This window comes from Kogia breviceps, chromosome 10 (genome assembly GCF_026419965.1).
Source record: "Kogia breviceps isolate mKogBre1 chromosome 10, mKogBre1 haplotype 1, whole genome shotgun sequence".
Lineage (NCBI taxonomy): Eukaryota > Metazoa > Chordata > Mammalia > Artiodactyla > Physeteridae > Kogia > Kogia breviceps.
Window position 1 is genome coordinate 45649220 of NC_081319.1, and position 27880 is coordinate 45677099.

Here is a 27880-nt window from a genome sequence, read left to right on the forward strand (position 1 = left end):
GAAAAACTGGAAAAGGTTGTACAATTGAAAATATGTCTGGCTCATTGCTTTCCAAAAGTGTATATAACCATGGTCCACTTTTTTCACCTGTTAACACCTCACTGAACACTAATGTTCAAGGCCAGGGCTTCTCCAACCATAAAGTTCCAACAAATCCTCAAGAGACCTCATTAAAATGTCAATTCTGACTCAGCAGGTATAGGTGGGGCCTGAGGGTCTGCATATCCAACACTCTCCCAGGTGATGCAATGTTTCTGGTCCAGGGATCACTCCTTAACAGGCTCTAGAGAAGACACTTTGAGGAAAGCTACTATAGAGACTTCTTTGTAGCTATGTAGTTTTCTGATATGAATTGAATACTTACAAACTCTACACTCCATAAAATAAAGGAATATCAAAGGATTGGAAGGAGACTAAGTTAAAAACAAGAGAAAGGGAGCTCTGAAGGTTATGTGTACTGGCAGGGTATTAGGACAAGGAAAGAAATAAAAATGAATCAGGGTAAGCAGAGAATATAAAGGGACCCCTCCTTAAGGCACAAGGGATATGGGAAAAGAGATGAGGGCTGAGGACAAGGAGGCATAAGAAACATTAGCATGTAGGAAGGACTCATACATTTTCTAACTTTTCATTACTAAAATGGGACAAGCAGGCAGAGCCATTTACCAGATTTCTATTTTAATCACTAAAAGACTTTATAACATCTTCAGATGAAAGGCCTGTGGTACAGAGGTTTGGCAAAGTTCAAAAGGGACCCTGGAGATGAAAAATCAATTCTACAGAGATACATTGCTTATTGAGCCACTAAAATTGTAGGAGAACACAACAATTTTTAAAGTAGAGTAATAGGTCAAACCTTTTCTTGGATTAGCCTCTGAAGATGAATTCCACAGGACAGCATAGCACTGAATAAGGTCAACATGTACTGCTGGACTCTGCAGATGGCAGAGGACAGGGAGTTTATTACTGAGGTCAGTCCCACCTTCTCAATAACATTCTGGAAGGCAGTAGGAGAATGGCGAGTGATTCTACACAAGGCCTGCAGGGACAGGAGAACAGATCCATCAGACTACTCCAAGCCCATGAACCAGTCCCCTGAAAGAGAACAAATACTTCTGTGGAAAGGAGTGGAAGGTGTTTACCTTGCTCCTTCATCACTTACCTTGATATAAGAAATTTGAGCAATTTCAACACATGTAAAATTAAAACAATAATCCAGCAACCAATAAATACTTAAGTTGCTGTAAAACATTAGAAACTCTTACAATGATCATATGCATTATGAGTTAACTAAAATGATAAAATAATTCATGAGTCTACACAGAAAAACTTTAATAAAAAACATTAAAATAAGCTTTCTTTGTGCCAACACTAAGCTGAGGGTTGAAAAAATAGTCATAAAAGTAAGTATTTGTTTATTGTTTAGTATGTGAAAAACATGATGAGAATATCTGAAGACTACCTCATTTAATCCTTCCAAATAACATATATGAAAAGTATTATTATTAACCCCATTTTATAGGTGATAAAACTAAAGCACAGAATATTTAAGTAACTTGCTCAAAGGCATATAGCTAGTAAATGGCAAAGCTAGAATTCAAACCAAGGTAGTCAAAGCCCTGAGCTACTCCTCAAGTGCTCATAGACTATCAAAGATGAAACTTAAAATTAATAAACAGAATTTAATGTGTTTTAATAGAAATGGGCTCAATTATGCTTGGAAAGGCAGGAAAAGCAAGTCAACAAAAGCTACATAAGGAAAATGGTAATTGAGTCAGTTTTTGAAGGTGAGTGGGAAAGTAAGGTGAAATTAAGTAAAGAAAATTCTAGCCAGAGAGAAGAGGACAAGTATTCACATGGACACACGAAGAGCAGAGCAGGTTCTCGAAAGGGAAATTTGTCTGATGCATCTCTCAGGTGAAGGACAGACAGAGAGAGTAGTAAAGAAGGGAAAATGATGACCCATCTATTGAAGAGACTGTCTTTTCCCCATTGTATATTCTTACCTCCTTTGTTGAAGATTGATTGACCATAGGTGCATAGGTTTATTTCTAGGCTCTCTATTCTATTCCATTGATCTATGTGTTTGTTTTTGTGCCAGTACCATACTGTTTTGATTACTGTAGCTTTGTAGTATAATCTGAAGCCTGGGAGTGTGGTACCACCAGCTTCATTCCTTTTTCTCAAGATTGCTTTGGCAATTAGGGATCTTTTGTGGTTCCACACGAATTTTAGGATTATTTGTTCTAATTCTATGAAAAACATTGTATTTTGATAGGAACTGCATTAAATCTAATAGATTGCTTTAGACAGTATGGTCATTTTAATTCTTCCAATCCAAGAGCATGGGATACCTTTCCACTTCTTTGAATCATCTTCAATTTCCTTCATCAGTATTTATAGTTTTCAGAGTATAGGTCTTTCACCTCCGTGGTTAAGTTTATTCCTAGGTATTTTAGTATTTTTGATGTGATTTTATTTTATTTTTTAATTTTAATTTTTTGGCCACATGACATGCAGGATCTTAGTTCCCCAACCAGGGATCAAACCTGCATCTGCTGCAGTGGAAGCTTGGAGTCTCAACAACTAGACCACCAAGGAAGTCCCTTGATGTGATTTTAGAAGGGATTTTTTTTTTAATTTCTCTTTCTGATAGTTCATTATTAGTGTATAGAAAAGCAACGAATTTCTGTATATTAATCTTGTATCCTGAATCTTTACTGAATTCACTTATTACTTCTAATAGTTTTTTGGTAAAGACTTTAGGTTTTTCTATGTAAAGTATCATGTCATCTGAAAATAGTGACAATTTACTTCTTCCCTTCCAGTTTAGATGATGCCTTTTATTTATTTTTCTTGCCTGATTGCTATGGATAGGACTGCCAATACAGTGTTAAATTAGAGGTGGTGAGAGTGAACATCCTTGTCTTATTTCTGAATTTAGAGGAAAAGCTTTCAGCTTTTCACCACTGAGTATAATGGTAGTGTGGATTTGTCATAAATGGTCTTTATAATGTTGAGATATGTTCCCTCTATACCCACTTTAATGGAAGTTTTTAGCATGAAGGGTTGTTGAATTCTGTCAAATGCTTTTTCTGCATCTACTGAGATTATCGTGTGATTTTTATTCTTCCTTTTGTTAATGTGGTGCACCTTACTGATTGATTTGCAAATGTTGAACCATCCTTGCATCCCTAGAATAAATCCAACTCGATCATGGTGTACGATCCTTTTTTCATACTGTTGGATTTCTTCTGTGAATATTTTGTTGAGAATTTCTGCACCTATATTCCTCAAAGATATTGGCCTGTTATTTTTTGTAGTCTTTGTGTGATTTTGGTAACAGGCTAATGGTGCACTCACACCTGTCAGAATGTCTATCATCAAAAGGTCTACAGGGACTTCCCTGGCGGCACAGTGATTAAGAATCCGCCTACCAATACAGGGGACACGGGTTCGAGCCCTGGTCCAGGAAGATCCCACATGCCATGGGGCAACAAAGCCCATGCGCCACAACTGCTGAGCCCGCGTGCCACAAATACTGAAGCCCGCGTACCCTAGAGCCCATGCTCCACAACAAGAGAAGCCACCGTGATGAGAAGTCCGCACACCGCAACAAAGAGTAGGCCCCACCGCCACAACTAGAGAAAGCCTGTGCATATCAATGAAGACCCAACACAGCCAAAGAAATAATTTTTAAAAGAGGTCTACAAATAACAAATGTTGGAGAAGATGCGGAGAAAAGGGAACCCTTGTACACTATTGATGGAAATGTAAATTGGTGCATCTGCTAAGGATGTTCCTCAAAACTCTAAAAATAGAACTACCCCATGACTCAGCAACTCCACTCCTGGGTATATATCTAGAAAAAAATGAGAACACTAATTCAAAAACATAGATGCACCCCAATGTTCACAGCAGCACTATTTACAATACCCAAGATATGAAAGAAACCTAAACAACAGATGAGTGGATAAAGAATATGTAGTACATATATACACAATGGAATACTACTCGGCCATAAAAAAGAAGGAAACTGCCATTTGCAGCAATGTGGATGGACCTAGAGAATATTATGCTTAGTGAAATAAATCAGACAAAGACAAGTACTGTATGATATGACTTACATGTGGAATTTTTAAAAGTAATACAAACAAATGTGCATAGGAAAATAGAAACAGACTCACAGACACTGAAAACAAACTAGTGGTTACCAGAGGGGAGAGAAAAAGGGGAAGGGGCAAGTCATGGGTATGGGATTAAGAGATACAAACTTATGTATAAAAGAGATAAGCAATAAGGATACAGAATATAGCACAGGAAATGATAGCATTATCATGTAATAGCATTTAATGGAGTATAATCTGTAAAAATACTGAATCACTATGCTGTACACCTAAAACTAATATAAGATTGTAAATCAATTATATTTCAATTAAGAAAACAGATTTATTTCATTACTTCAGTCAGTATTATTTCAAAGATTATTCAATCCCTGGATTAAAAAAACTAAGAGAAGTCTAAATGAAGCCCCTAAAGACCATGCTACAATTAGAATTTTTCAAGGATATTTAGGGGTCTCCCTTAAACTGGCTTCAAGACAGTGAACAATAGGTCTCATTAGCACTGTAACAATTCTTAGAGAGGCTTTCACAGCAAAACTGACTTCCTATTGATATAAAATCCCTACGCAATCATAATGGGGATGTTTCTCAATACAAGATTTGTCCAGACTGCTTCTAAGTGTATTCAAAGCAATATGAGGGCAACTGGAAGTTCTCCTCTTCAGAAAGCTGCGCAAAAGCCTAACCTATCTTCCATTTTGAAAAGCTCATGCAGGAAGTAACTTTTAACCCATCACTTCTGGATATCAAACACAGTTGAAAGCTCACAGAAGCTTAAGAGCACATGAGGGCTTGTATTTTCCAAATCAAAACAAAATCAAATCTCAAGATACATCTTCAGCGATTAGGTTTTGAAATATTTACTTAATAAAATAGAGCTTGAGACTACATTTTAAAACTTGAAAGAACACTTCCAGTTCAAAATTCACTTCAAAATTTGCCTCCAAAAGGACACTGTGTTACCTCCAGAATTTTTGACCATCTATTTATTAAAAGCAATGTCTAAGAAAGAGATTAATTCAAAACTGAAGGTGGCATATCTATTAGAAACGTGAACACAATCACCACGGAATAAGTTTAAGAACCATTTCTTTCCTGTCTTTTGAATGATTTTTTTCATGTCACATGAAAATTACCTTGGGAACTTTTTCAAACTAGACACACTCTCATCTGACCTCTGAGATATTAAGACACATCAGAACAGGGGAAGCGGGTGGAGAGAGAGGAGGAAGCAGTCAGTGTTGCTGAAAAGCTCCCCTCCAACCCCAGTGAGAACCACTGCCCCGAAAAACTCTTCACTTTGTCACCCTTCCTCTCAGCACTTCACTAATTGTAATTAGCCCAGTAACCTCCCTCATAGGAGCCATTCTACTCAATCTAACGCTAAAGGTTTCTCTCCTTCCCACTGTGGCTCATACAGAGATTCCCTGTAATCCTAATAATTCTAGGAATCCTTTTATGCATTCAATACATTTCCCAAGTCAGGTCCGCTCCCTTCAACAACTAATCCCTAAGCAACAGATGCCACCACTCCTGAGCGGGAAGGATTCATTAGCCATCCTTCACTCCAAGCCAGGCCAGTGTTTTTCAAGAGCTCCAAGGTCTAGGGCAGTGGTTCTCGAACTTCAGCAGGCATTAGAAGCACCTGGAGGCTTGTTAGAATGCAGATTACTGGGCCTCTCCCCGCAGAGATTCTGAGTCAGCAGGTCTGGGTCAGGGTCCAGAAACCTGTGTTTCTAACAAGTTCCCAGGTGATGTCAATGCTGCTCATCTGCATCACACTGGTACAAGGGGACTCTATGGGGCCAAGAGATGTCTAGGAGAAAAGGGTCAGAAAATCAGTGACACAGGCAGTAGGCACAGACTGTTAACAAGCGGAACAAGGAGCAAGTTGGTGACTCAGCACTGATGACACCATCCTCCAGCTTTGCTCTTGCATTCAACAAGTCACTGGATATCCACCGGGCACCTACCACACGTGCTCAGGAGGGAACAGGGCCCCTAACTTCCTAGAACTGACCTCCTAACAGGATGTATGATGATGTGCATACATCGGTTGCGTAAATACAACTGTGTTGACTGCTATGACAGAAAATACAGAGAGACACGAGGGGCAAGGAACATCCTAATGAAAGAGGTAACATTTAAGCTGACAACTAAAAGATGAAAAATCGGCCATGTGAAAAGCCAGAGGAAGGCATCCTGGGCACAGGAAATAGCAAGGGGAAAAGTCTTGAGGCTGAAAAGTGCTTGGAAATTCTTGAAAATATCAGAAACGTGTGTGTCATTGAAGCACAGTTAAGTGAGGGAATGAGTGTTAGGAGATGTGACAAAAGAGGTAGGCAGAGGCAAAAATCATCCGTCCGACGTCTTGAAAGTCATGTGAAGAATTCTGATCTCTATCACTAAATGGGTATGTTAACCTCCAGGGCACACTCCTAAGAGGCTGTCATCGGAAAAGAAACCAAAAAAGAAGTTCAGCTCTGTAAGGCGTGCTGGGGAAAATTCAACTGTCATCCCTCTAGGAATCTGTGTAAAGTGTCTTCAGGATGCGTATTTTCAGTTTCTATATCCTCAATCTTTAATGAATCTTCTTAAGGCAGGTGAAATTTTCTTAAGATTATGATGTTAGAAAAACTCTGGTTTAGGATCCCCAAACAATGATCTCATACTGTATTCCCCATTCTATTATGAGCAGGACCTTTGTGGCCTATTTCCCCTTGTATCCTAAGTAAAGAAGAACGTTTAATGTTATCAACCTCCTGCCCTCCACTCATGACGTGAGACAAGAGGCTCCATCTCAACCTTTTGCAGGAAAAGCCCAAACCTGCAACCAAAGACCTGGCTTCAAACTGATAGAAAGATGAACAAAACACAGTCCTGGCTTTCCAGGAGTTTATAATCTATAAGGGATTATAGTAAAATAAGCTAGCATAACTAATTTACTCACAAAATGTGCTAAGTGCTTTAAACATTAAATTTTATCCTAAAACTCAAAGTACTTGCCAATTCTTAATTTCTACCTAGTACTCTGTAGTATTTATCTAGTACTATCATCCTTTAAAAAAAAATTTTAAGATGTTGAAAAGTTTTAGCAGAGCAGTAAGAAGAGGAGATGTGATTTTATAAAGTTCCCCCTGTATGGAAAATGGAACTAGTGGAGCAACAAACCAGCCGTGGGAGACCAGTTAAGGCCACTCCAGTGGTCTCGGTGAGAGACGGAGGTGGCCTGGATTATGGAGGCAGCAGCAGACCTGCAAAGAGAGGCAGACAGATCTGAGCAGTATCTATGAATTAATCAGAGGACACATCGACTGGCTGGATGTAAACAGCAAAGGGGAAGGAATTAGAGAAGATAAAGCATCAAAAATGATACCTAACCCTTTGTTATCCTTAGTCTATCTTCCGTTACCTTCCCCTCCCAAGAGCAATACATCAGATTCTGAGGAAAGAGGTCAGAGGGGAATGGGAGCACTGAGCACAAGTGGCTCAGGACACAGAGTGGCCGTGACACGGGAGAAAGAGAATGACATAGAGGCAGCGGCCAGAGCGGATGGAGTCGGTTACACTGAATAAATTAATTGATTGAACAGATCAGTAAATATACTGAGAATAACTGAAATCAGGTTTCTGTATGAGATTAGATTTACAAAAACACAGAAAATGGGAAGGCTAAAAAGAATCCTAAGTAGGGGATTAAAATTGGAAGTTATCAATATGAATGCATGAGTTTTGTTCCAAATATCCACAATGATAGATATAAGAACAATTCTATATGCATGCATATGTATGAGTACATTTTTTTTTTCTAGCTCTGAATACCAAGAAGGCCTGAAAACAATAACACCCCATAGCAATAAGCACAGCACTCAGATCATGGTTTCTAAATACCAAAGGTCCCTTGGAGAAATGACTGGTTCCAGGGCTGGCAGATCAAGGACAAAAGTAGCCCAGAAACTTCATGGTGTCAGAAAGTAAGGAAGTGACCAATGATAGAAATAGGTCAATGGGGGCTTCCCTGGTGGCACAGTGGTTAAAAATCCACCTGCCAATGAAGAGAACATGGGTTCGAGCCCTGGTCTAGGAAGATCCTACATGCTGCGGAGAAACTAAGCCCATGTGCCACAACTACTGAGCCTGTACGCCACAACTACTGAAGCCTGTGTACCCAGAGCCCATGTTCCACAACAAGAGAAGCCACCTCAATAAGAAGCCTGCGCACTGCAATGAAGAGTACCCCCTGCTGGCTGCAACTAGAGAAACCACGCGCGCAGCAACAAAGACCCAATGCAGCAAAAATAAAATAAATAAATAAATTGATTTAAAAAAAAAAAAAAAGAAATAGGTCAATGGGAGACAAAAGCCAGTTTGTAGGGCTTCTAGGATGATCTGAGCAACCAAACAATAAATAATAATAGTGGTAGTAGTAGTATCACATTACAATTCATTGAATAAAATAGGTATCCATGATCATAAGGATATAAATACACACACACGTGGGAGAAGGGAAAGACCTTCTTTAAAATAGAATTCCAACCAATACCAAAGGCCTGTTTTTGTACAGCTCATGAGAAAAACGTACAATGGTTTTTACATTTTTGAAGTGTTAAAGAAAACAAACAAAACAAAGAGAATATGGAACACAGACCATATGTGGCCATCAAAGCCCAAGATACATATCATCTGGCCCTTTATAGAAAATATTTGCCAATCTCTGATATAAAAGGAATGAAACAGATGGTCATCAAATGGCAACCATCACAGAGGCATATGCTACAGGTAAGGGTCCTCAGTGATGTTAAGGAGGTTTAATGGGAAAACACTAGATAGCCCCAGGTTGAGCCTTGCCCTACAAAATACAAGCCCTGCGTCCTTTAAACTTGTAAATGACATGAAGTTCCCAGAAATACTGGGGAATTGTTTCAAACTGAAGGAGACTACAGAAATATGAAAACAATATATAACATATGATACTGAACATGATCCTGGAGCAGAAGAGACATTTTGGAGGAAATCAGAAAAATTACAGTGAAAAATTAATAAATTAGATGAACACAAAGAACAAAATATAAGAAGCCCAAGAAGAAAGAGTGAAGCTTAATGTGTCAAATGAAGAAAGAGCTAGAAGGTATGAGACTTTGGTGGGAACTGGAAAAAAACAACTCTGCCAAGAAAAGAAACCATGCTGAGCATAAAAATGAAAATGATAATATAAACCCAATTAAAGCAAGACAGGTTTTTATTTTAAAGGCCCAGGATTCAAACGAATGCCTTAAGATGTGACTCAAAGATGCCCTGAGAAAGTTCACTGGTGTTTTTAGGACAGATACCAGATAGCGTTGAAGAGAAAACAGGCCAGAAAGGAGCGAGCTTGCAGCAATAACCCTTTAAAGAAGTATGGCTGGGGTGGGGGGAGGTAAAGAGGGATGGAGGTACATCCTAAAAAACTTTGGATATGTTTTTATGTGTGTCTTTTTATTTTTAATGTGGTAAAGAATACCTAAACACTGATTAGAAAGATCTAGTACACAAGGAGAGGGTAAAGATTTAGGAAAGAGTAAAAATAACCATTTGAGTGAGATTCTCAAAAAAAGAAGAGATGGAAGAATCATGGACACGTTTGTCTCTGACACGAGAAGGGACAGTTCATCAGCTGTAACAGGAGAGAAAGAACTGAGGCAGGATAGGTGTGGATGCAAATAGGTCCAAAGATGCATAAGACAGACACTGGGATAATTCCCACTGGATGTCTCCATTTTTCTCTGGGAAGTATTTACTGAGGGGGAAGCCATTTACTGAGGATGCAGGAGGGAAAACGTGGGATTGGAGGGTTAAGGAAAGAGGATAAGATCTGAAATTGGCATAGTGAGAAGCACAAGAATGAGGAGACTAGAGAAATACAGGGAGGGTACCAGATAACGTTAAGAGTCCAGATAAGACTGGTGATCAAGAAGAGTATATAAATAAATCATATGAGAAAGGGCTGCATCTGTTCAACCAACTATACTATAAATTGATACAACCAGGTTAACACATCTTCATACATAATTATCCTTTACATCAAGTCATTATAACCATGGAAGCAAAGCAGTAGACAACCAGTCAAAATACAGAAACTGCAAAATCACAGATGCTTGAACATTAATATGAATTCATTTGAACCACATGATAAACCCATTTAACATAAAGTCTGAAAGAGGGAGCTAAGGAAAAGTCAAGCGACACTAGAAATATACCAAACCAAATCCTGCACCCTAACCACTGCCATGGTTTTCCACTATCACCTCCAAATAGTTTTTGAAACTGTAATTCATGGTCACACAAGATCCTATTGGAATTTCCTGACAGTCCTCCTGCTTCAGGAGAAAATCAAATTACTGTTCTCACCAACTGTTACTCTGAGATTTCTACCTATCCAATGAAATTTACTCTGTATCTAGCACAGTTCTTCAAGCTTGGTATTTAAAAACATGCAAATGTATCCCCAAAAGATTCTCCATCTTACCGATATTGCAGTTATCCTAAGAGAATCAACGGTAGAATGTTTGAATAGGTACCATAAAACAGGCCCAGTTTCTCCTGTAATAAAGCCCTGGGCCTGAGCAGAAAAGGTAGTGCAGACATTTTCAATAATCTTTGCTGCCATGTGATTCACAACACGTTCTTCCTAGAAAGAGTAGAAAACAATGAGAAAATTAAATAGGTATTATTTAGAATGAGAAATATATACACATCACTGCTTTATAAATAAAGCCCTGATACCAAGAGTGCCCCTGGATGTGTTAGGTGTTTTAGGAGGTGTGGTCATTTTGGGTGTTTTTGTGGTACGCGGGCCTCTCACTGTTGTGGCCTCTCCCGTTGCGGAGCACAGGCTCCGGACGTGCAGGCTCAGTGGTCATGGGCTCAAGAGCCCAGCCCTCCGCGACATGTGGGATCTTTCCAGACCGGGGCACGAACCCGTGTCCCCTGCATCAGCAAGCGGACCCTCAACCACTGCGCCACCAGGGAAGCCCCGGTGTGGTCATTTTTTCAGGCTATTATAAAACTATTACATTTGGTTAATCACTAAACCTAGCACAACATAATTCTTCACATATTTCAATTAAAAGGCTGAAATAATCTGGAAAATACACAATTATAACTTACAGCATAACATAAAAACTGGAAGATAGTTTTAAAATCATAAGGAGTATGCAGAACAATCTTCAGAAATTACTGAGGGCTGGAAATAATTAGTGTACCAATAAGCTAAAGACTATCTAAATACAGGGCATCAAGGAGAGTCTGAAGAAAGAGATTGCACCAGTGGTGTGATCAAATTAACCCTTAGACTAAAGGCTGTTCTGGATTGTTCTAACAAATGCTTAAAAGTCTCAAAAAGGATCAAGCTGTTTCCAAGTAACTTAAATGAGTCCAAGAAAAAGCACATAGGTACTTAAAAGACTATAAAGAAACAAAAGTGCCCAACATAAAAATCACGACATCTGACATCCAATTAAATTCACACACACTAAAAAGCAGGAAAATATGACTCATAAAAAGAAAATTTAATTAAGGGAAATGACACAGGTGACAGAACAAGAAAAAAGTATTTAAATGACTATTATAAATACAGTCCATACACTCAAGAAAAAAGAAAGAAGCATAAGGAAAGAAATAGAAAATTTTAAAATGACCCAAATCAAAGGGCTAGAGATTATAATGTGTTATATGAAATATACACTGAAATGGATTAACATATTAGACTGCAGACTCAATGATTAGTGAAGATTAGTGAAGACACAATACTTAGCAAAAAAAAAAAAAAAAAAGAAAGAAAAAGAAAAGAAAGAAAAAGAAGCATCTATCCAAAATAAACACAGAAAAAAATAAGATGGTAAAAAAGAAAAAAGCATTGGAACATCAGTGAACTGTGGGACAACTTCAAACAACCTAATGTATGTGCAATGAGAATCCCAAAAGGGGGCAGAGGGAGACAGAAAAAATATTTGTTTGAAGAACTACTGGCTGAAATTTTTTTTAATTTATGAAAATTAATAATTCACACTAAGAAACTCAATGAACCTCAAGTAGAACAAAGAAAAGTCACACCAAGGTACATCATCATCAAACTGCTAAAAACCAGTAATAAAGAGAAACCTGTAAAAGTGGCTAGAGTAAAAAGACACATTATGTAGAGATTATCTAACACATAACCTAACAAAAATAAGGATGACAGGAGACTTCTCATCAGAAACAATGCAAACCAGAAGACAGTGGAACAATATCTTTAAAGTACCAAAAGAAAAAGAAAAAAGATAACTGTCAACCTATAAATCTATATCCAACAAAAACACCTTTCAAAAACAAAGGTAAGGGACTTCCCTGGTGGTGCAGTGGTTAAGAATCCACCTGACAGGGCTTCCCTGGTGGCGCAGTGGTTGAGAATCCGCCTGCCGATGCAGGGGACACGGGTTCATGCCCGGTCCGGGAAGATCCCACATGCCGTGGAGCGGCTGGGCCCGTGAGCCATGGCCGCTGAGCCTGTGCGTCTGGAGCCTGTGCTCCACAACAGGAAAGGCCACAACAGTGAGAGGCCCACATACCACAAAAAAAAAAAAAAAAAAAAAAAAAAGAATCCACCTGACAATGCAGGGAACATGGGTTCGAGCCCTGGTCTCGGAAGATCTCACATGCCATGGAGCAACTAAGCCCATGTGCCACAACTACTGAACCTGCACCCACGAGACACAACTACTGAAGCTGACATGCCTAGAGCCTGTGCTCCACAACAAGAGGAGCCACCGCGATGAGAAGCCCAAGCACAGCAACAAAGAGTAGACCTCGCTGGCCTCAACTAGAGAAAGTCCACGCGCAGCAACAAAGACCCAATGCAGCCAAAAGTAAAAATAAATAAATAAATAAAATATTTTAAAATAAATTTAAAAAAAAGAAAAGGAACATTCTTAAAAAAACAAACAAACAAAAAACAAAGGTAAAAGTGAGGAAAATAGGGACAGGTTGGTTAAAGGTACAAATTTTCACCTGTAAGATGAATAAGGTCTGGGGATCTAATGTAAAACAATGTGACTCTAGTTGATAACACCATATAGTATAATTGAAATTTGCTAAAAGAGGAGAATTTAAATGTTCTCACCCCAACCCCCAAAAAAGGTTAACGGGATAAAATATGAGACGACTGATATGTTAGCTCAGTGGGGGAATCCCTTCACAATGTATGCATGTATCAATCATCACTTTGTACACTTTAAATATCTTACAATTTTCTGTCAATCATACCTCAATAAAGCTGAAAAACAATTTAAATCCCTATCTCTGATAAAACAGACAAAAAACAATCAGCATGAACATAGATTTATATCTATACCTATCAGATTAACAAGCTTGACCTACTGTAAGAAAAAAAGCACATCACCCAACAATGGCAGAATTCACCTTTTTTTCCCCCAAGTACATATACATACTGAGTCATGAGAGAAGTCTCCACAAATACAAAGATTTAAAATCATACATACACCACTCCCTCTAAGCACAATATCATTAAATAATAAAAAGATATATAGAAAAAACATAAAGACTCCACAACAAGTGGAGTATTAAATGGGAAAGAAACAAAAGAGGTATAGAATTTGTTAAGTTTACAAAGCATGTAATGGGATAAAACAGTTAAAGGAACATGAAAATTTACAGAGAAACCCAACCAATATAAATCGTAGAACCCTGTGGAGCTTCCCCCTTAAGATTATCTGCCGCAGGAGAAGAGGAGGTACAAACCTCACCCTAGCAGTGAACATACCATACTTTGTGCCTCTTACCCCACCAAGTCTCTGGAAGCTGGTCTACTCCCTACTCAGTGCAAACTCAGGATCACTTCTTTGTGCCATTCTCAAAGGTTTGCTTCAAGACACATTAGGTAACTCCATACTTAGTACTGCATCCTACTAATAACAGCATTCCAAATATTATGGACAGTTATATTAAAAGGAAAAACACAAGAAACCCTGCATCATTCCTATTCCACATACATGTTGCTCACTTTCACTACATAAAGGCGAGGAGAACTGTGCACACCCGCAGAGAACCCAATGTTGATGGCATACACATTCTTTATTAGGAAGATTAAACTTAAACTATGAGTTACAAAAACAGAAAATATAGTGATACATTTTCACTTTTATCCAGTATCAAGAATTTTAACTTCTCTCTCACTTTTGTTAACGAGCGTCTAAAAACACTTCAAAGATAATACATATAATGGCTAACACCTCTATACATTCTAATTCAATCCCCATCTTTTTCTAATTAAATACAAGCAATTTACCAATAGTTTTTTTTAAAAAGCACTAAAACTGAAAATTCTATTTCCTCTTAAAAGAATTTTGTTACATCAAAATTATCTAATAAGCTATTGTTCAGAAATGAATAATAAAGCCAACCATTTACTTTTTGAACCTCACATTTTAACATATGCCAGGTGTCAGTTCAGCACCCATAATTATATACTATTATGCAAGCTATTAAAAAAAGAGGTGGTCGATTAGATACAAATGCATAAATTAATCTCCTCTAAACATGTGGAAACACTCTAGGTACTATTTCCAGCTTCTGTGTGCACTGTACAGTAGGTTGCTACCTACCCAGATAAAAATAACTCTCTTCAAGAAAAACCAGCTTTCTCAACCTCCCTAATTCCATGCACATACAGAACATATGCCATCTAAGTTCAATGCCAAATATTCCTGAGATCAATACAGCAATGACACCAAGGGGAGAATTGCTCTTTGCTATTGTCTGCAATAGGTCAAAGCAATGGAATGGAAAGCTGTCAAAGAGGGCCCAAGTCAGAAGCATGTGGAAGATCAACCAACACAGGTACCTTTCCTTATACAAAACATCATATGAGGCCCCAGGGCTTGGCCAATATCAAACTACTCAAGAGTGGCACACCTGGAACTGAAATCCACATCCTCTGACTCCCAGCTCAAGATCTCCAAAATGCCAGCCCCAACTCTGAAATGATGACTCAGTGTCATCATGGGTACCTTTTCTTCTATACTGCCACACTCTTTTTAAAACAGTTATACCGGGCTTCCCTGGTGGCGCAGTGGTTGAGAGTCCACCTGCCGATGCAGGGGATGCGGGTTTGTGCCCCAGTCCGGGAAGATCCCACATGCCGTGGAGCGGCTAGGTCCGTGAGCCATGGCCACTGAGCCTGCATGTCCGGAGCCTGTGCTTCGCAACGGGAGAGGCCACAACAGTGAGAGGCCCGCCTACTGCAAAAAAAACCCCCACAAAAACAGTTATACCAGATCTTCCTTTTTTTTTTTTTTTTTTTGCGAATTCCACCCTAAGTCTCTCACTCTCAATACTTCCCCTCTTTCCACCTGAGCATTTACATCTGTAACAAGATCAAAGGCATTTGACTCACATCTCTATTACCATTGTTAAAATTATAGAAATCATAACAGGTTGACTTGTTTGGAAAACAAGGTCATAATCTCTTAGGTAACCTTTTGAAAAAGAGAAAACCTACTGAAAACTATTTTAAAAAACTCATGACAGTCCCAGTGTAAGACTATCTTCCTCTCCCTAAGAGGATCTCACAGCATGACACAGGATAAGGTAGGTCTGTGGGCAAATAAGTTTGAAAACATCGCATAGGATATGCACCCATGGAGATTCATAATTAAAAGCTCTGAAAAAAATAAATAAATAAAAGCTCTGAAAAGTACTAAATACAAACAAACGAAACTATTCAACCTTGTTTAATCCAGTGTGTCCCAAGATATGTGACTGGAAATCCCTTATAACACATGTGAATTTCCCATGGCAAAGCTAGTTATCTATGCACAATGAACAAAAACAATATGTATAATTTAAAACTAAAGTTGTCTTCTAAGAAGTCTACATATCAATTAAAACAAAAAAGTAAAATTTCCATTCCTCTTTTCTCTCAATGCACAGATTTAAGGGAGGAGAAAAGGGAGTACAAACCAGAATCAACAGCCCATGTTCAACAAGGTACATTACTAAGTTTTGAAAGTGGAAAAAAGAAGTCAATTAAGTTAGGCAAAAAACATCTCAATATATTTAAGAAAAACAGAAATAGCACAACAATGTGAATGTACTTAACTATATACCTAAAGGTTAAGATAGTAAATTTTATAATATATATATTTTACCACAATTTTTAAAAATACGAGAGAAATAGAACAGACCACATTCTTTTTTTTTTTTTTTTTTTTTTTGCGGTACGTGGGCCTCTCACTGTTGTGGCCTCTCCCACTGCGGAGCACAGGCTCCGGACGCGCAGGCTCAGCAGCCATGGCTCACGGGCCTAGCCGTTCTGCGGCACATGGGATCTTCCCAGACCGGGGCACAAACCCGTGTCCCCTGCATCGGCAGGCGGACTCTCAACCACTGCGCCACCAGGGAAGCCCCAGACCACATTCTTGATCTATACAGTAATGCAACTTTGTTACTGCAACAAAAGAAAAAAGAGGCAATAAAATCCCACCAACCTGAAAAAGTTTAAACCATCTCATAAACAACCCTGGACCAAGATAAAATTTTAAACTAGGGATTATCTATAAAATAACAATAATGGAAACACTACATGTCAAAACAATGGGATACAGCTAACAGGTTAGCTAGGTTGAAAGTTAATAGCCTTAAATGTCTTAGTAACTACACAAGAAAGAAAAAAGGGAAAAAAAAAAGCAAATGTAGTTCCAAAACAACAATAAATGGTATACTAAACCAGGGATTAAAAAAAAATTTTCTTTCCGAATAAATGAAGATAGGGCAGTGTCTTAATCATTTTCACCTTTCCTGTGTCCAGCCAGTACATAATATGTTTCATAAATGCTACCTGTAAAGAACGAGAGCTGTATATGGAGGGTTAACTTAAGCAATAAATTATTAAATACATTAGCTGAATGTCATCAAGAATTCAAAGGAACTTCAATCATCTTATTCCAGTGTTTTTTAAACCAAATGTGTCATTCTCTTTTTAGTTTTCTCATTTAAGTATGCCTTCCATTTTCACTAATATCAACCAATTCTCCTCAAATTTATTCATAGATATACACTCTCAATCAACATCCCAACAAGTAAACTTACATATAACTTTTAGAATCAACGTTTTAAGTAAAAAGGAACCAAAAAAAGGTAAGAAACTCATGAAAAAGATTAAAATGGTAAGAAAAAACGCCCCTCTATATTTTTAAATTATTAAAAATAAATACAATTAATTTAGACAGCATGGCACAAATAATAGGCCAACAGAACTAAATAGAGACAAGGAAGAAACATGCACATTGACATGACAGAGGTACACTGCAAAGCCATGGGGGGAAGATGGACTTTTAATTAAGTGATGCTGGGATAACAGATTATGTTTATTTTTAAAAATAAAACTGGATCCACACATAGCACCATACACACAAAACAATTACAAATAGATTAAACTTCTAAAGGGAAAAAGGAAAAATAAAACTTTTAGAAGAAATATGTAATAGACCATCTTAATGAAGTTGGAGTAGAGAAGCTTTTCTTAAGATATAAAAAACAAATAATAAAGGAATGGATTGATAAATTTCAATTAAAATTAGGAACTTCTACTCATCAATAGACACTGTAAAGAAAATGAAAAGACCAAACACAAATTAGAAAGTATCTGGGGTACACATAAACAAAAAAAAATTAATATCCAGAATACATTTTTTAAAAATTCCTATGGGTGGAGTACCATGACATCTGAAATTTTTTCAAACAGTTCAGAAAATAAATGAATGAATAAATAATACACATATATGAATAGATATACACACACACATATTACAACAAAGCAAAGAGGGCAAAACGTTAATAGTTGAACCTAGGTGATGTAAATAGAGGTGATCATTATAGTTTTCTTTCCTTTTCTAATACTTGAAACATTTTATAACAATAGGCTGGGTGGGTGGGAGGGTGGGAATGAAGGTGTGCAGAATTCCTACAAAGCAACAGAAAAAATTAAGACAATCATTTTCAAAACAGGAAAAACTACAGAAACCAAAATAAATAGAAAAAGATGGTCATTCTCATTAGTAATCAGGAAAATGCATATTAAAACAACTTTGAGAAACAATTTAATGCCCACGAGACTGACAAAAACTTAAAGTCTGACTATATCAAATGTTCAAGAAGATGTCAGTTAATGCATACTCCTATACACTACTGGTGGGAGTATAAACTGCTACACACGCGTCTCTGAGGCACACAACAACTAACTATTCAGTGGTACAAACACTTTATTTACACAATCAGCATGTACCAATCTCAACCTAACTTTAAGCAAAAAACTTAAGTCTCAAAAGAACACAGTGCCAGTCCATTTATAGAGTTCAACATTTAGACTCAATCAACGTAATATTTAGCAATACATTCAAAAAGGGAAACACTACAAAGAAAAACTTGGGAAAGTATAAAGCAAAGAGAAAAAAAAATTAAGAAAACCTTGGGAAAGTCTATCACCGAACTCAGAATAGTGTTTACTCTTTGAAAGAAAGTAGAAATTGCAATCCTAGAGGGAGAGAGAAAAATTCTCTAAGCAACCAGCGACCCAACCTCGGCGTTTTTTGTGGTTTTTTTTTTGGCTGCATTGGGTCTTTGTTGCTGCGTGCGGGATTTCTCTAGTTGAAGCTAGTGGGGGCTACTCTACGTTGCAGTGCACGGACTTATTGCAGTGGCTTCTCTTGTTGTGAAGCACGGGCCCTAGGCTTAGGTAGTTGCGACACGCGGGCTTCAGTAGTTGCAGCACGCAGGCTCTAGGGCATGAGGGCTTCAGTAGTTGTGGCCCACAGGCTCTAGAGTGCAAGCTCAGTAGTTGTGGCCCATGGGCTTAGTTGCCCTGTGGCATGTGGTACCTTCCTGGACCAGGGCTCGAACCCATATCTCCTGTATTGGCAGGCAGATTCTTAACCACTGCACCACCAGGGAAGACCCCCAACCCTGCTTTTTTTTTTAAATACAGTAAATATGTCAAAGTGTGTGCTTTTAACCATACTCCTACATTTCATATACTCTTCTGTATATGAGGTACATTTCACTATTAAATCACCTACAATCAGAAATACCAGTAGGGGCTGGGAAAACAGTTTCCTACATTAAAAAAATTTTTTTTTAATCACTGAAGTGGCTGAAAATGTTTTTACCTCAACTATGTCCTGAATACATTAAACAAATATGCTAAAGAATTGCTACAATTGAATTATTTTTTTAAGGATAGAAATCCTTTTTTAGGGGGGGGATGATCACCTCTTAATTTATTTAATAGGGACAATATTACTGTACATGCTGCCAAAGCATACACTTAAATGCCTTTCAAACATATAAAATTTTCATAAATTAGAGAGTTCTGGACTTTTCTCCCTCTTAATGAAAGGTATACAAGACTTGTCATACATACCAAGACAAACTATATCATTAGCTACATCACTATTTTACAGTTATTATTTGTTAACAATACACATGTATATCAAACGCTATTCTTTACCGTATGTACTCAATGAAAACACAGGAGGGAGTGGGGAGGATATATTTAATAAAGGATACTACCTCGTGGATTAGAATTGATCATCTTTTAGTAGGCATTAATCTAAGTTTTATAAATTAAAGACACAAAGTTTTAAAAATTTCTTTACACCATTTAAAAAATTCCTAGAAGACTCCTTTCTCCTTTGAGCTCCTATATTTTGTTCTTTTGCATGAATGTACTTGACAGATTCTACTTTATATTTTTATCTCATCTCCCACAACAGGTAGGATCTCTGCATGAATAGAAATTCCACCTTCTTCATCCATGTGCCCCCAGGTGTGCCTAGCTTGAGGCCTTGTATGATAAATCCAAACATGTCTTTTGACTATAGATAAAAATAACTTAATTCTCATACTGTGGATGAAGTACAGAATACGGGCTTCATTCACATCCCACAGTGACAACTGACTACATAGCTAACCCTACAGGCAGGTAAGTGTTCACACCTCCTTTCTGGATCACTAGGGGAAAACTTTGCAGAGATTTTTCTACACTTGGGACATCATTCCATTACCATATAACTCATGAAGTAATGAACTCAAAAGAAAGATGTTTATTCTGACGTGTGTTTTTTTTCATTCCTTAAGGAATGTTTTTAGCTTATGGCTCTGCCTTGGGTGAAACAATGTCAAGGTTTAAAGCAAACAGAAAAATGCCAACCTTCTAGGTCAGTTACTAAATCCTCTACACAATTACACACAGGAGCTACATAATCAGGTTGGTTGGTTGGCCAGCTGGCTGGTTTTCAGCCATTAACAACAGCATGAGAACGGATGTGAATAAATTGAAAAAAAAAAAAGAAAAAAAAAACACATCACATAATAACTACTACTTAATATTAAAATCAACAGATACTAGTGGCAGCTTCCCCGTTTCTGAACCACAAAATGGCAACCTGACAAGATAATCACGGGGATGTTGAGGTTCACAGAAAATTCTCTGCATATACCTTGCTTGTTAAACTGTTGTATCGATAACTTTAAAAGAGAGGGGAGGATTAAGCATATGTTACTGAGAACTAGTTACGTTGTTTATACTTGCTATCACCTCTTAAAAAGCAAGACATTTAAACAAGTGAATGAGAGTTAGTTCGTTTTCACACTTGATCCACTGTAGGTCACTGGCTCACAGTGGCTTGTCGGGATTACTTAAATTCAGGAGCAATACAGTGGTTGGTTGACAGGCTCCTGCACTGCTGCAGGCTACAATCCTCACACAGTGCCTGAAGGGTTATTACAATTGCAAGCATCTACAGAGGACAACAAAGAAGCCTTACCCCTTCCCGAAGGCACCTCATTAGCACCGTGTGTGCAGCCGAGGGAACAGCCCAGCATTCTCGGGGCTTCTTTTTTTTTTCTTCCTAAAATGAAGTAGAAGGAAAGGCGGTGAAGCTAATAGCACAAAAGATATTAACCCTTTCAAGAAAAAGACTCGGTTTCATATATCCAAACTATCTAAAACTTCTTAACATTCTATTGAAAGTACAGCCTGACAACTATGACCTGATGAGGGGTCTTTCACTGCACTGTACATACAAGGTATTTCTTCTATTTCTCATTATGTTGTATATGATGTTGATAAGATCCCCTCAGCAGTAGCTACATGGAAAGAACTAAGAAATGACAGTATGACCTGGTCGATAGAGAAACCATTCCACTGATAACTGTAGGTGATGATACAGCTACTCCTACCTAAAAGATATGACATTATCTATAACGATGTGAAAACACAGAACACACAGCTTTGAGTAATATCTCCGGATAATCCATAGGAACAAGTAAAACTCAGGATGCTACCTAGCAAGACAAAGCTCAAAAAAAGTCAGCAATTATGATTAGCGGGTACACTGATTTTAATGACATCAGGAAAAATTCTTTCACAGAAGAACCAAATTAGAGAGATAACCGCAAGAACACTCCTGGAACCTATCAAATAAAATCACAAACTAAACCAGGGGCCACAGAGAAAGGTGAAAAACACTAATCTTTATAGCAGAAGAAATTCGGCTCTGCTTAGAATATTTAAGATTGTCCAAATGTTAGAACTGGTACCTTACTGATCCAAAAGTATTTAATACCCATGATGAGAACTGTGACCCATTAAAACTGTACCCTTAATCATGGAATTCCACATAGGGTCATAATCCAGACATTACCATCCAGAGCTGCTCCAGCTCAAACATCGCGAATTCAGCACCCAATTCAACTTCCAAACACAACTGTCCTCCCTTCCAGCTCATTTATTCAGGAGGCCCACCACAACCTTTCCTTAACATCACTGGACTCTGCTCCCCGTCTCCCCTCCCCAACCCCTTCTCTTTCCCCCAGTCTATCCCCTACCCTCCCTGGCAGCCACTTCGATTCCTGGTCTATCATTTAATCACTCTGGCCAAAGGCCTGAATGACCTCACCCTCTGGAGTGCCCTTGTCCTGGGACCGGGGAAACTCAACCTTAGAGGGAGCCAGTGGCTGGTTTTCTCCAGGCCTGCTCTCAGACAGCTGGGCTCTTGAAGGGGTGACACCAAGAACACAGAGTTGACAAAGGACCTAGGATCAGTAAGCCCAGGGACCTTCCACGTCACTCCCCAGGCCTGTCTCTCTCTCTCTGACCAATTCCCTCTCCTAAAGGACCACAGTATTTCAACCCCACGGTCCTGCCATCACTTCACCTTACTTTTCCTCCTTCGCGGAGACCATGGAAGTGATGAGAAAGGAACTACTAACTCACCTCCCCCTGCAGCCAGCTGCTGCCCATATCCAGTGGTTACAGCAGGACAGGCTCCTCCACCCCTTCCACATGGGCTCACGAGCCCGTTCCCACCCTGCTTTCTTCAGGGTCATTAGGATCTGGACCACCCCTTATTGCTCCTAAATGCTCGATGTCCTATCTCCACGGGATCCCTTCCATTTCCACTAGAACAGACTCACTGTCATCTCCCATTTTCAGATGTGCTGTGAGAACTACATGTAGATGTTTTTCTTTTTTTTTTTGGCTGGGCTGCGTGGCATGTGGGATCTTAGTTCCCTGCGACCAGGGATCAAACCCATGCCCCCGGTAGTGGAAGTCCCCTGTAGGTGTATTTTTGATGTCTTTGTGGGAGAAGGTGAGCTCCACGTCCTTCTATGCCGCCAGCTTGATCTGGCCCCCTCTTGTCTCCCATTTTCAAAAGAGCCCCTGGCCCCTCCGCTCTTTCCCACAAAAAACCTCAGCTTTACGTTCACTTCCTCAAGTGTCCTCACCTCCCCCTAAATCCTCAACGTGCCGCAGTCTGACTTCTTCGGCCTCACTCACTCCACGTTAAATAAATAAATACACGAAACAGCTCTTGTTGGGTTACCAGTGACTTTTGTGTCACTCAAGCCAGGGGACTCTGTGGCCCTCTTTCTTGGACATTCAGCCCTATGGACCTTCTCTTTTCTGAAATGCCCACTTCTCTCCTAAGTTTGCTCCTGCTTCACGTACTCTCCATTAGGATCCAGAAGCCTCTCTTAGCATCTTCCAATCTATTCTCCACATTTAAACTAGAGTCATCTTTGTGGCACTTAAATCAGATGACATCCTTACCCTTCTTAAAACTTTATCGGCTTCCCCTTGCTCTCAGGATCAAGACCCAGGCATCCGACTTGGCCGAGGAGCCCTCCATGGTCACATCCCTGCCAGTCTCTGCAGCCCTACTTCCTGCTCATTCCCCTCCAGTCCTATTGGCCTTGGTGAGGTTCATGAGTGGAAAAAAGCACCTACTGCGTGCAAGGAACTCTTCTAAACAATAGCCACACGGCTGTGAGCAAGAAAGATAAACGTTCTGGGCTTCCCTGGTGGTGCAGTGGTTGAGAATCTGCCTGACAATGAAGGGGACACGGGTTCGAGCCCTGGTTTGGAAAGATCCCACATGCTGTGGAGCAACTGGGCCCATGAGCCACAATTACTGAGCCTGCACGTCTGGAGCCTGTGCTCCACAACAACAGGCCGCAATAGTGAGAGGCCCGCGCACCGCAATGAAGAGTGGCCCTCGCTTGCCACAACTAGAGAAAGCCCTCACACAGAAACGAAGACCCAACACAGCCATAAATAAATAAATAATTTTTTTTAAAAAAAGAAAGATAAACATCCTGTCTTAATGGTATTTAGTGGGGGACAAAGTGTTTTTTTTAATTAAACAAACAAGTCAAGATAGTGATGAGCGCTATAAAGAAAAGCATAGCAATGGATAAACAAGGTCCTACTGTATAGCACAGGGAACTATATTCAATATCCTGTTATAAACCATAATGGAAAATATTAAAAAGTATATAATATAAAAACTGAGTCACTTTGCTGTACAGCAGAAATTAAATACAACATTGTACATCAACTATACCTCAATAAGAAAAATTTTTTAATTAAAAAAAAAGGAAGAAAAGCACAGCAGGCTAAGGAGTTAGAGGAAGACTGTAGTCAGAGAGGCTCCATCTCACATTGCTCAGGGCCAGAAGGAGGCTCTCTGCAGGCATCCATGTGAGCAGAGAGAAACTGTAAACATGTAGAGGGAAAAGAATGCAAGCAGGAGGAACAGCAAATGCAAAGGTGTGGGGGCAGGATCAGGGTACGGAGGGTTTCAGGGAACTGTGGGGAGGGCAGTGCGCCTGGGAGGAGGAAACAAGTAAGAGGGTCGTGAGGGCAGAGGTCATATGGGGACTGGGGAGGCAGCTCACAAGAGCCCAGAAGGTAACTGGAGATTTAGCTGTGACAACGAGGAAGACAGGAAGCATGGGAGAGCTCTGAGGAGTGACAACTGCAGAGTCTCATGGGTTTAACAGGCTCACTCTGGCTGATGTTTGTGGAAGACTTCAACGGACACAAGAGTGAAGCAAGGAGATCATCTGGAAATGATTATGGGCTGGACAAAAAGAGACAAAATATAAGAATACCTGGCCTCAATGTGGTAGGTATCCTTGACAAAAGTCAGAAAAAAAATACGTAAACTATAAATGTGTTACCTTATAATAACCTCGTCAGAACCACAGTCTGGTCTTCTGTTCTCATGCTTATAACCTTAGGGTGTTATCAGAGAATCAAAAGGACAGGACTTAGGTGTCTACATTATATACGATATGCATGTATGTACGTATGTATGTGTGTGTGTGCGTATACATATATCAATCACTTCAGGTCAGTCTCACTAAGTCAGCACTGACCTGAGATGTTAAGGTTTACCTATATTCTAAGTGACAATGCCACAAACAGCCTCATCTCATGAAACATTAGTGATTTTTGTGGATCCAGAGACATAACTTCCTTTTCTGGTTTGCTATCATAAGATGTGGTCAAATGTCATGGCCACAGAATCATCCCTTTATTAAAACAGCCTAGCTTACATCCAATTGAAGTGAGAACCAAGGGAAATGATTCTCTAGATCTACTTTTAGAAACAAATAGAAACATGATTCTGCATTATTCCATTTATATAAGACTCTACAAAATGCAAACTAGTCTATATGACAGAAGGCAAATCAGCGGTTGGCTGCGAGTGGGGAGAGGGGCAGGAGGGAGGGGTAACAAACGGTGCTGAGAAAACTTTTGGAGGCAATAGATATTTTCATTATCTTGACTGTGGTGATGGTTTCACAGATGTATACATATATTAGCGTTGACCAAATTTTAATCTTTAAATGTGTGCAGTTTATGACCTCAATTAAGCTGGGGGGAAAGGTAAAAGAAAATGGGACACATGTCCCCCCCAAAAATTGGACTAGACTCCCACCCATAATAAGATGGCAGACCACACTTCCTGTGGTCTGAGATATCTGACCTTTCTTCTAAGGAAAGCAGTATTATTCTGTATCCTTAAAATGCCTCAGAAAGCTGACAAGAAAACAAAGAATAATCAAGCCAAAAATTAACTGCAAGCATGAAGGAATAAACAGAGCACTGAAGTTTGCTTTTATTCTGAGGGCCTGCAGAACTTGGTAAATTTGAGCTTTGATGTCAAGGCCTCCAGGGCCCAAGGTAAGAGTAAAGTCAATATAAACTCTCCAGCCCCACCCCCGAAGAACTGCAAGGAAAACTGTCTTTCACAAAACTTAGCACACAAGAGAATGTTCCAATGCAAGAGAAGGAGGGAGGGAGCTCTAAGTACTAACTGAGAAAGACATCCATATTAATTATTAAAAAATAGCTCCAGGGCTTCCCTGGTGGCGCAGTCGTTGAGAGTTCACCTGCTGATGCAGGGGACACAGGTTCATGCCCCGGTCCAGAAAGATCCCACATGCAGCGGAGCGGCTAAGCCCGTGAGCCATGGCCACTGAGCCTGCGTGCCCGGAGCCTGTGCTCTGCAACGGGAGAGGCCACAACAGTGAGAGGCCCGCGTACCGCTAAAAAAAAAGCTCCGGCGTATGTATCGCCATACACTGTTTTTAATACTGTGTAACTATTAAGTGAAAAAAGTTGCTCTGCTTGCTATATAAAATGAGACAAAGTAAGAATCTACATTTCTACTTGCTCATTTGTGCAAAACTAATGCTGTAAATATAAGTAAGAAAGTAATCGTAATGGTTATTTATTGGGGAACTACACAGATGGGGGACAAAAATAGAAAAGAGACCCTTCCCTGTATACCTTTATATACTTCCAAATTTTCTAGTTTCATGAATGTGTTATCTCTTCATAATATAAAATTACCTGAGAATAAACTCAACCAAGCTAAATGTACAAAAGCTTTAGGAGTGAAATATACTAGGTTGGCCAAAAAGTTCATTTGGGTTTTTCTGTTAAGATGACGAACTTTTTGGCCAACCCAATAATTTAAATAACTTAAATGAATAATCTTTTAATAGAAATATATGAAAACACCATTTTTTGTGCATTAAAGGACAACATATCATAAATGTACTAATACTTTCCTCATAGATGCAGTACAATCCTGAACATGCATTAGAACACTCAAAATCACAAAGACAGCAGTATTTCTGTATAGTCAATGCAGGGTTCAAAAGATGATTTCAGAATTGGACAATCTGATTCTAAAATTTATTCTGACATGTAAAGGGCCAGGAATAGCCAAGATATTTATGAAAACGAAGACTAAGGAGGTGAGATTTGCTGTACAGGCTATCAATACTAAGTATGGAACTAAATGATTTTAAATACTGATGTTTTATAGTAATTACGTTAATTGCCTTAAAATGTTGATCACCCGGAAAATCAATTTAGATACTAAGGATACTCAGGTTATATAGCATTTAAGCAAGTTCTAGAAGCAAAACATACGTACAAGGAGAGAACTTTTGATTAACTTATAACTTACTGGTACTCATTAAAACATTCAGAGCATCACATGAATGAATAACTCATAATTTATCTATATCTATTCAATATAGTCCAAATATAAGAAGTCAAATTCTGCAGTCACAAATTCTCATGCCATGTTAAGAGCTATATTTACACATAGTGTTTTCAATAATAATGGCGCTTTTACACTGGGAGAACCAACAGGATCCTCTTGCATGAAGGAGTCAAAGATGGCAGCAGGGCTTCCCTGGTGACGCAGCGGTTGAGAGTCCGCCTCCCGATGCAGAGGACGAGGGTTCGTGCCCCAGTCTGGGAAGATCCCACATGCCGCGGAGCGGCTGGGCCCGTGAGCCACGGACGCTTAGTCTGCACATCCGGAGCCTCTGCTCCGCAGCGGGAGAGGCCACAACAGTGAGAGGCCCGCGTACCGCAAAAATAAATAAATAAATAAAAGATGGCAGCAACCTAGGGAGTACTTTGGGTACTCTGGTCCACCGGTTTTAAAATACAGCCTGGGGCTTCCCTGGTGGTGCAGTGGTTGAGGGTCCGCCTGCCGATGCAGGGGACACGGGTTCGTGCCCCGGTCCGGGAAGATCCCACGTGCCGCGGAGCAGCTGGGCCCGTGAGCCATGGCCACTGAGCCCGCGCGTCCGGAGCCTGTGCTCCGTAACGGGAGAGGCCACAACAGTGACAGCCCCGCGTACAGCAAAAAAATAAATAAATAAATAAAATAAAATAAAATACAGCCTGAGAATCTCCTACACTTTAAAGAAAAAGAGGCACTGGGGGAGAGGGAAGACAGACAAGGAGAGATAGAAGAAGAGTCAGAAAGACACTGACAGCCTCTCTCCTCCAGAGGTAAAAATTTTCCTAAATTCCTTAGGTATGCTCAAAGGGGCAAAATCAAAAA

General features: G+C 39.4%; 1 protein-coding gene across 4 annotated transcripts in view; it reads right to left on the bottom strand.

Moving 5' to 3' along the window:
- ULK4 (unc-51 like kinase 4) overlaps window positions 1-27880 on the bottom strand; it is a 559443-nt gene that overhangs the window by 439144 nt on the left and 92419 nt on the right. For all 4 annotated transcript variants that reach the window (XR_010842631.1, XR_010842632.1, XM_059075830.2 and 1 more), the window contains exons 19-21: window positions 20981-21064; window positions 10630-10791; window positions 857-1039 (exon numbers count right to left, since the gene is read on the bottom strand). Coding sequence is in view for 2 of the 4 variants with exons in the window: in XM_059075830.2 (XP_058931813.1) it covers window positions 857-1039; window positions 10630-10791; window positions 20981-21064 (429 nt within the window). In the remaining 2 variants the exon portion in view is untranslated. The remainder of the gene's footprint in view (window positions 1-856; window positions 1040-10629; window positions 10792-20980; window positions 21065-27880) is intronic.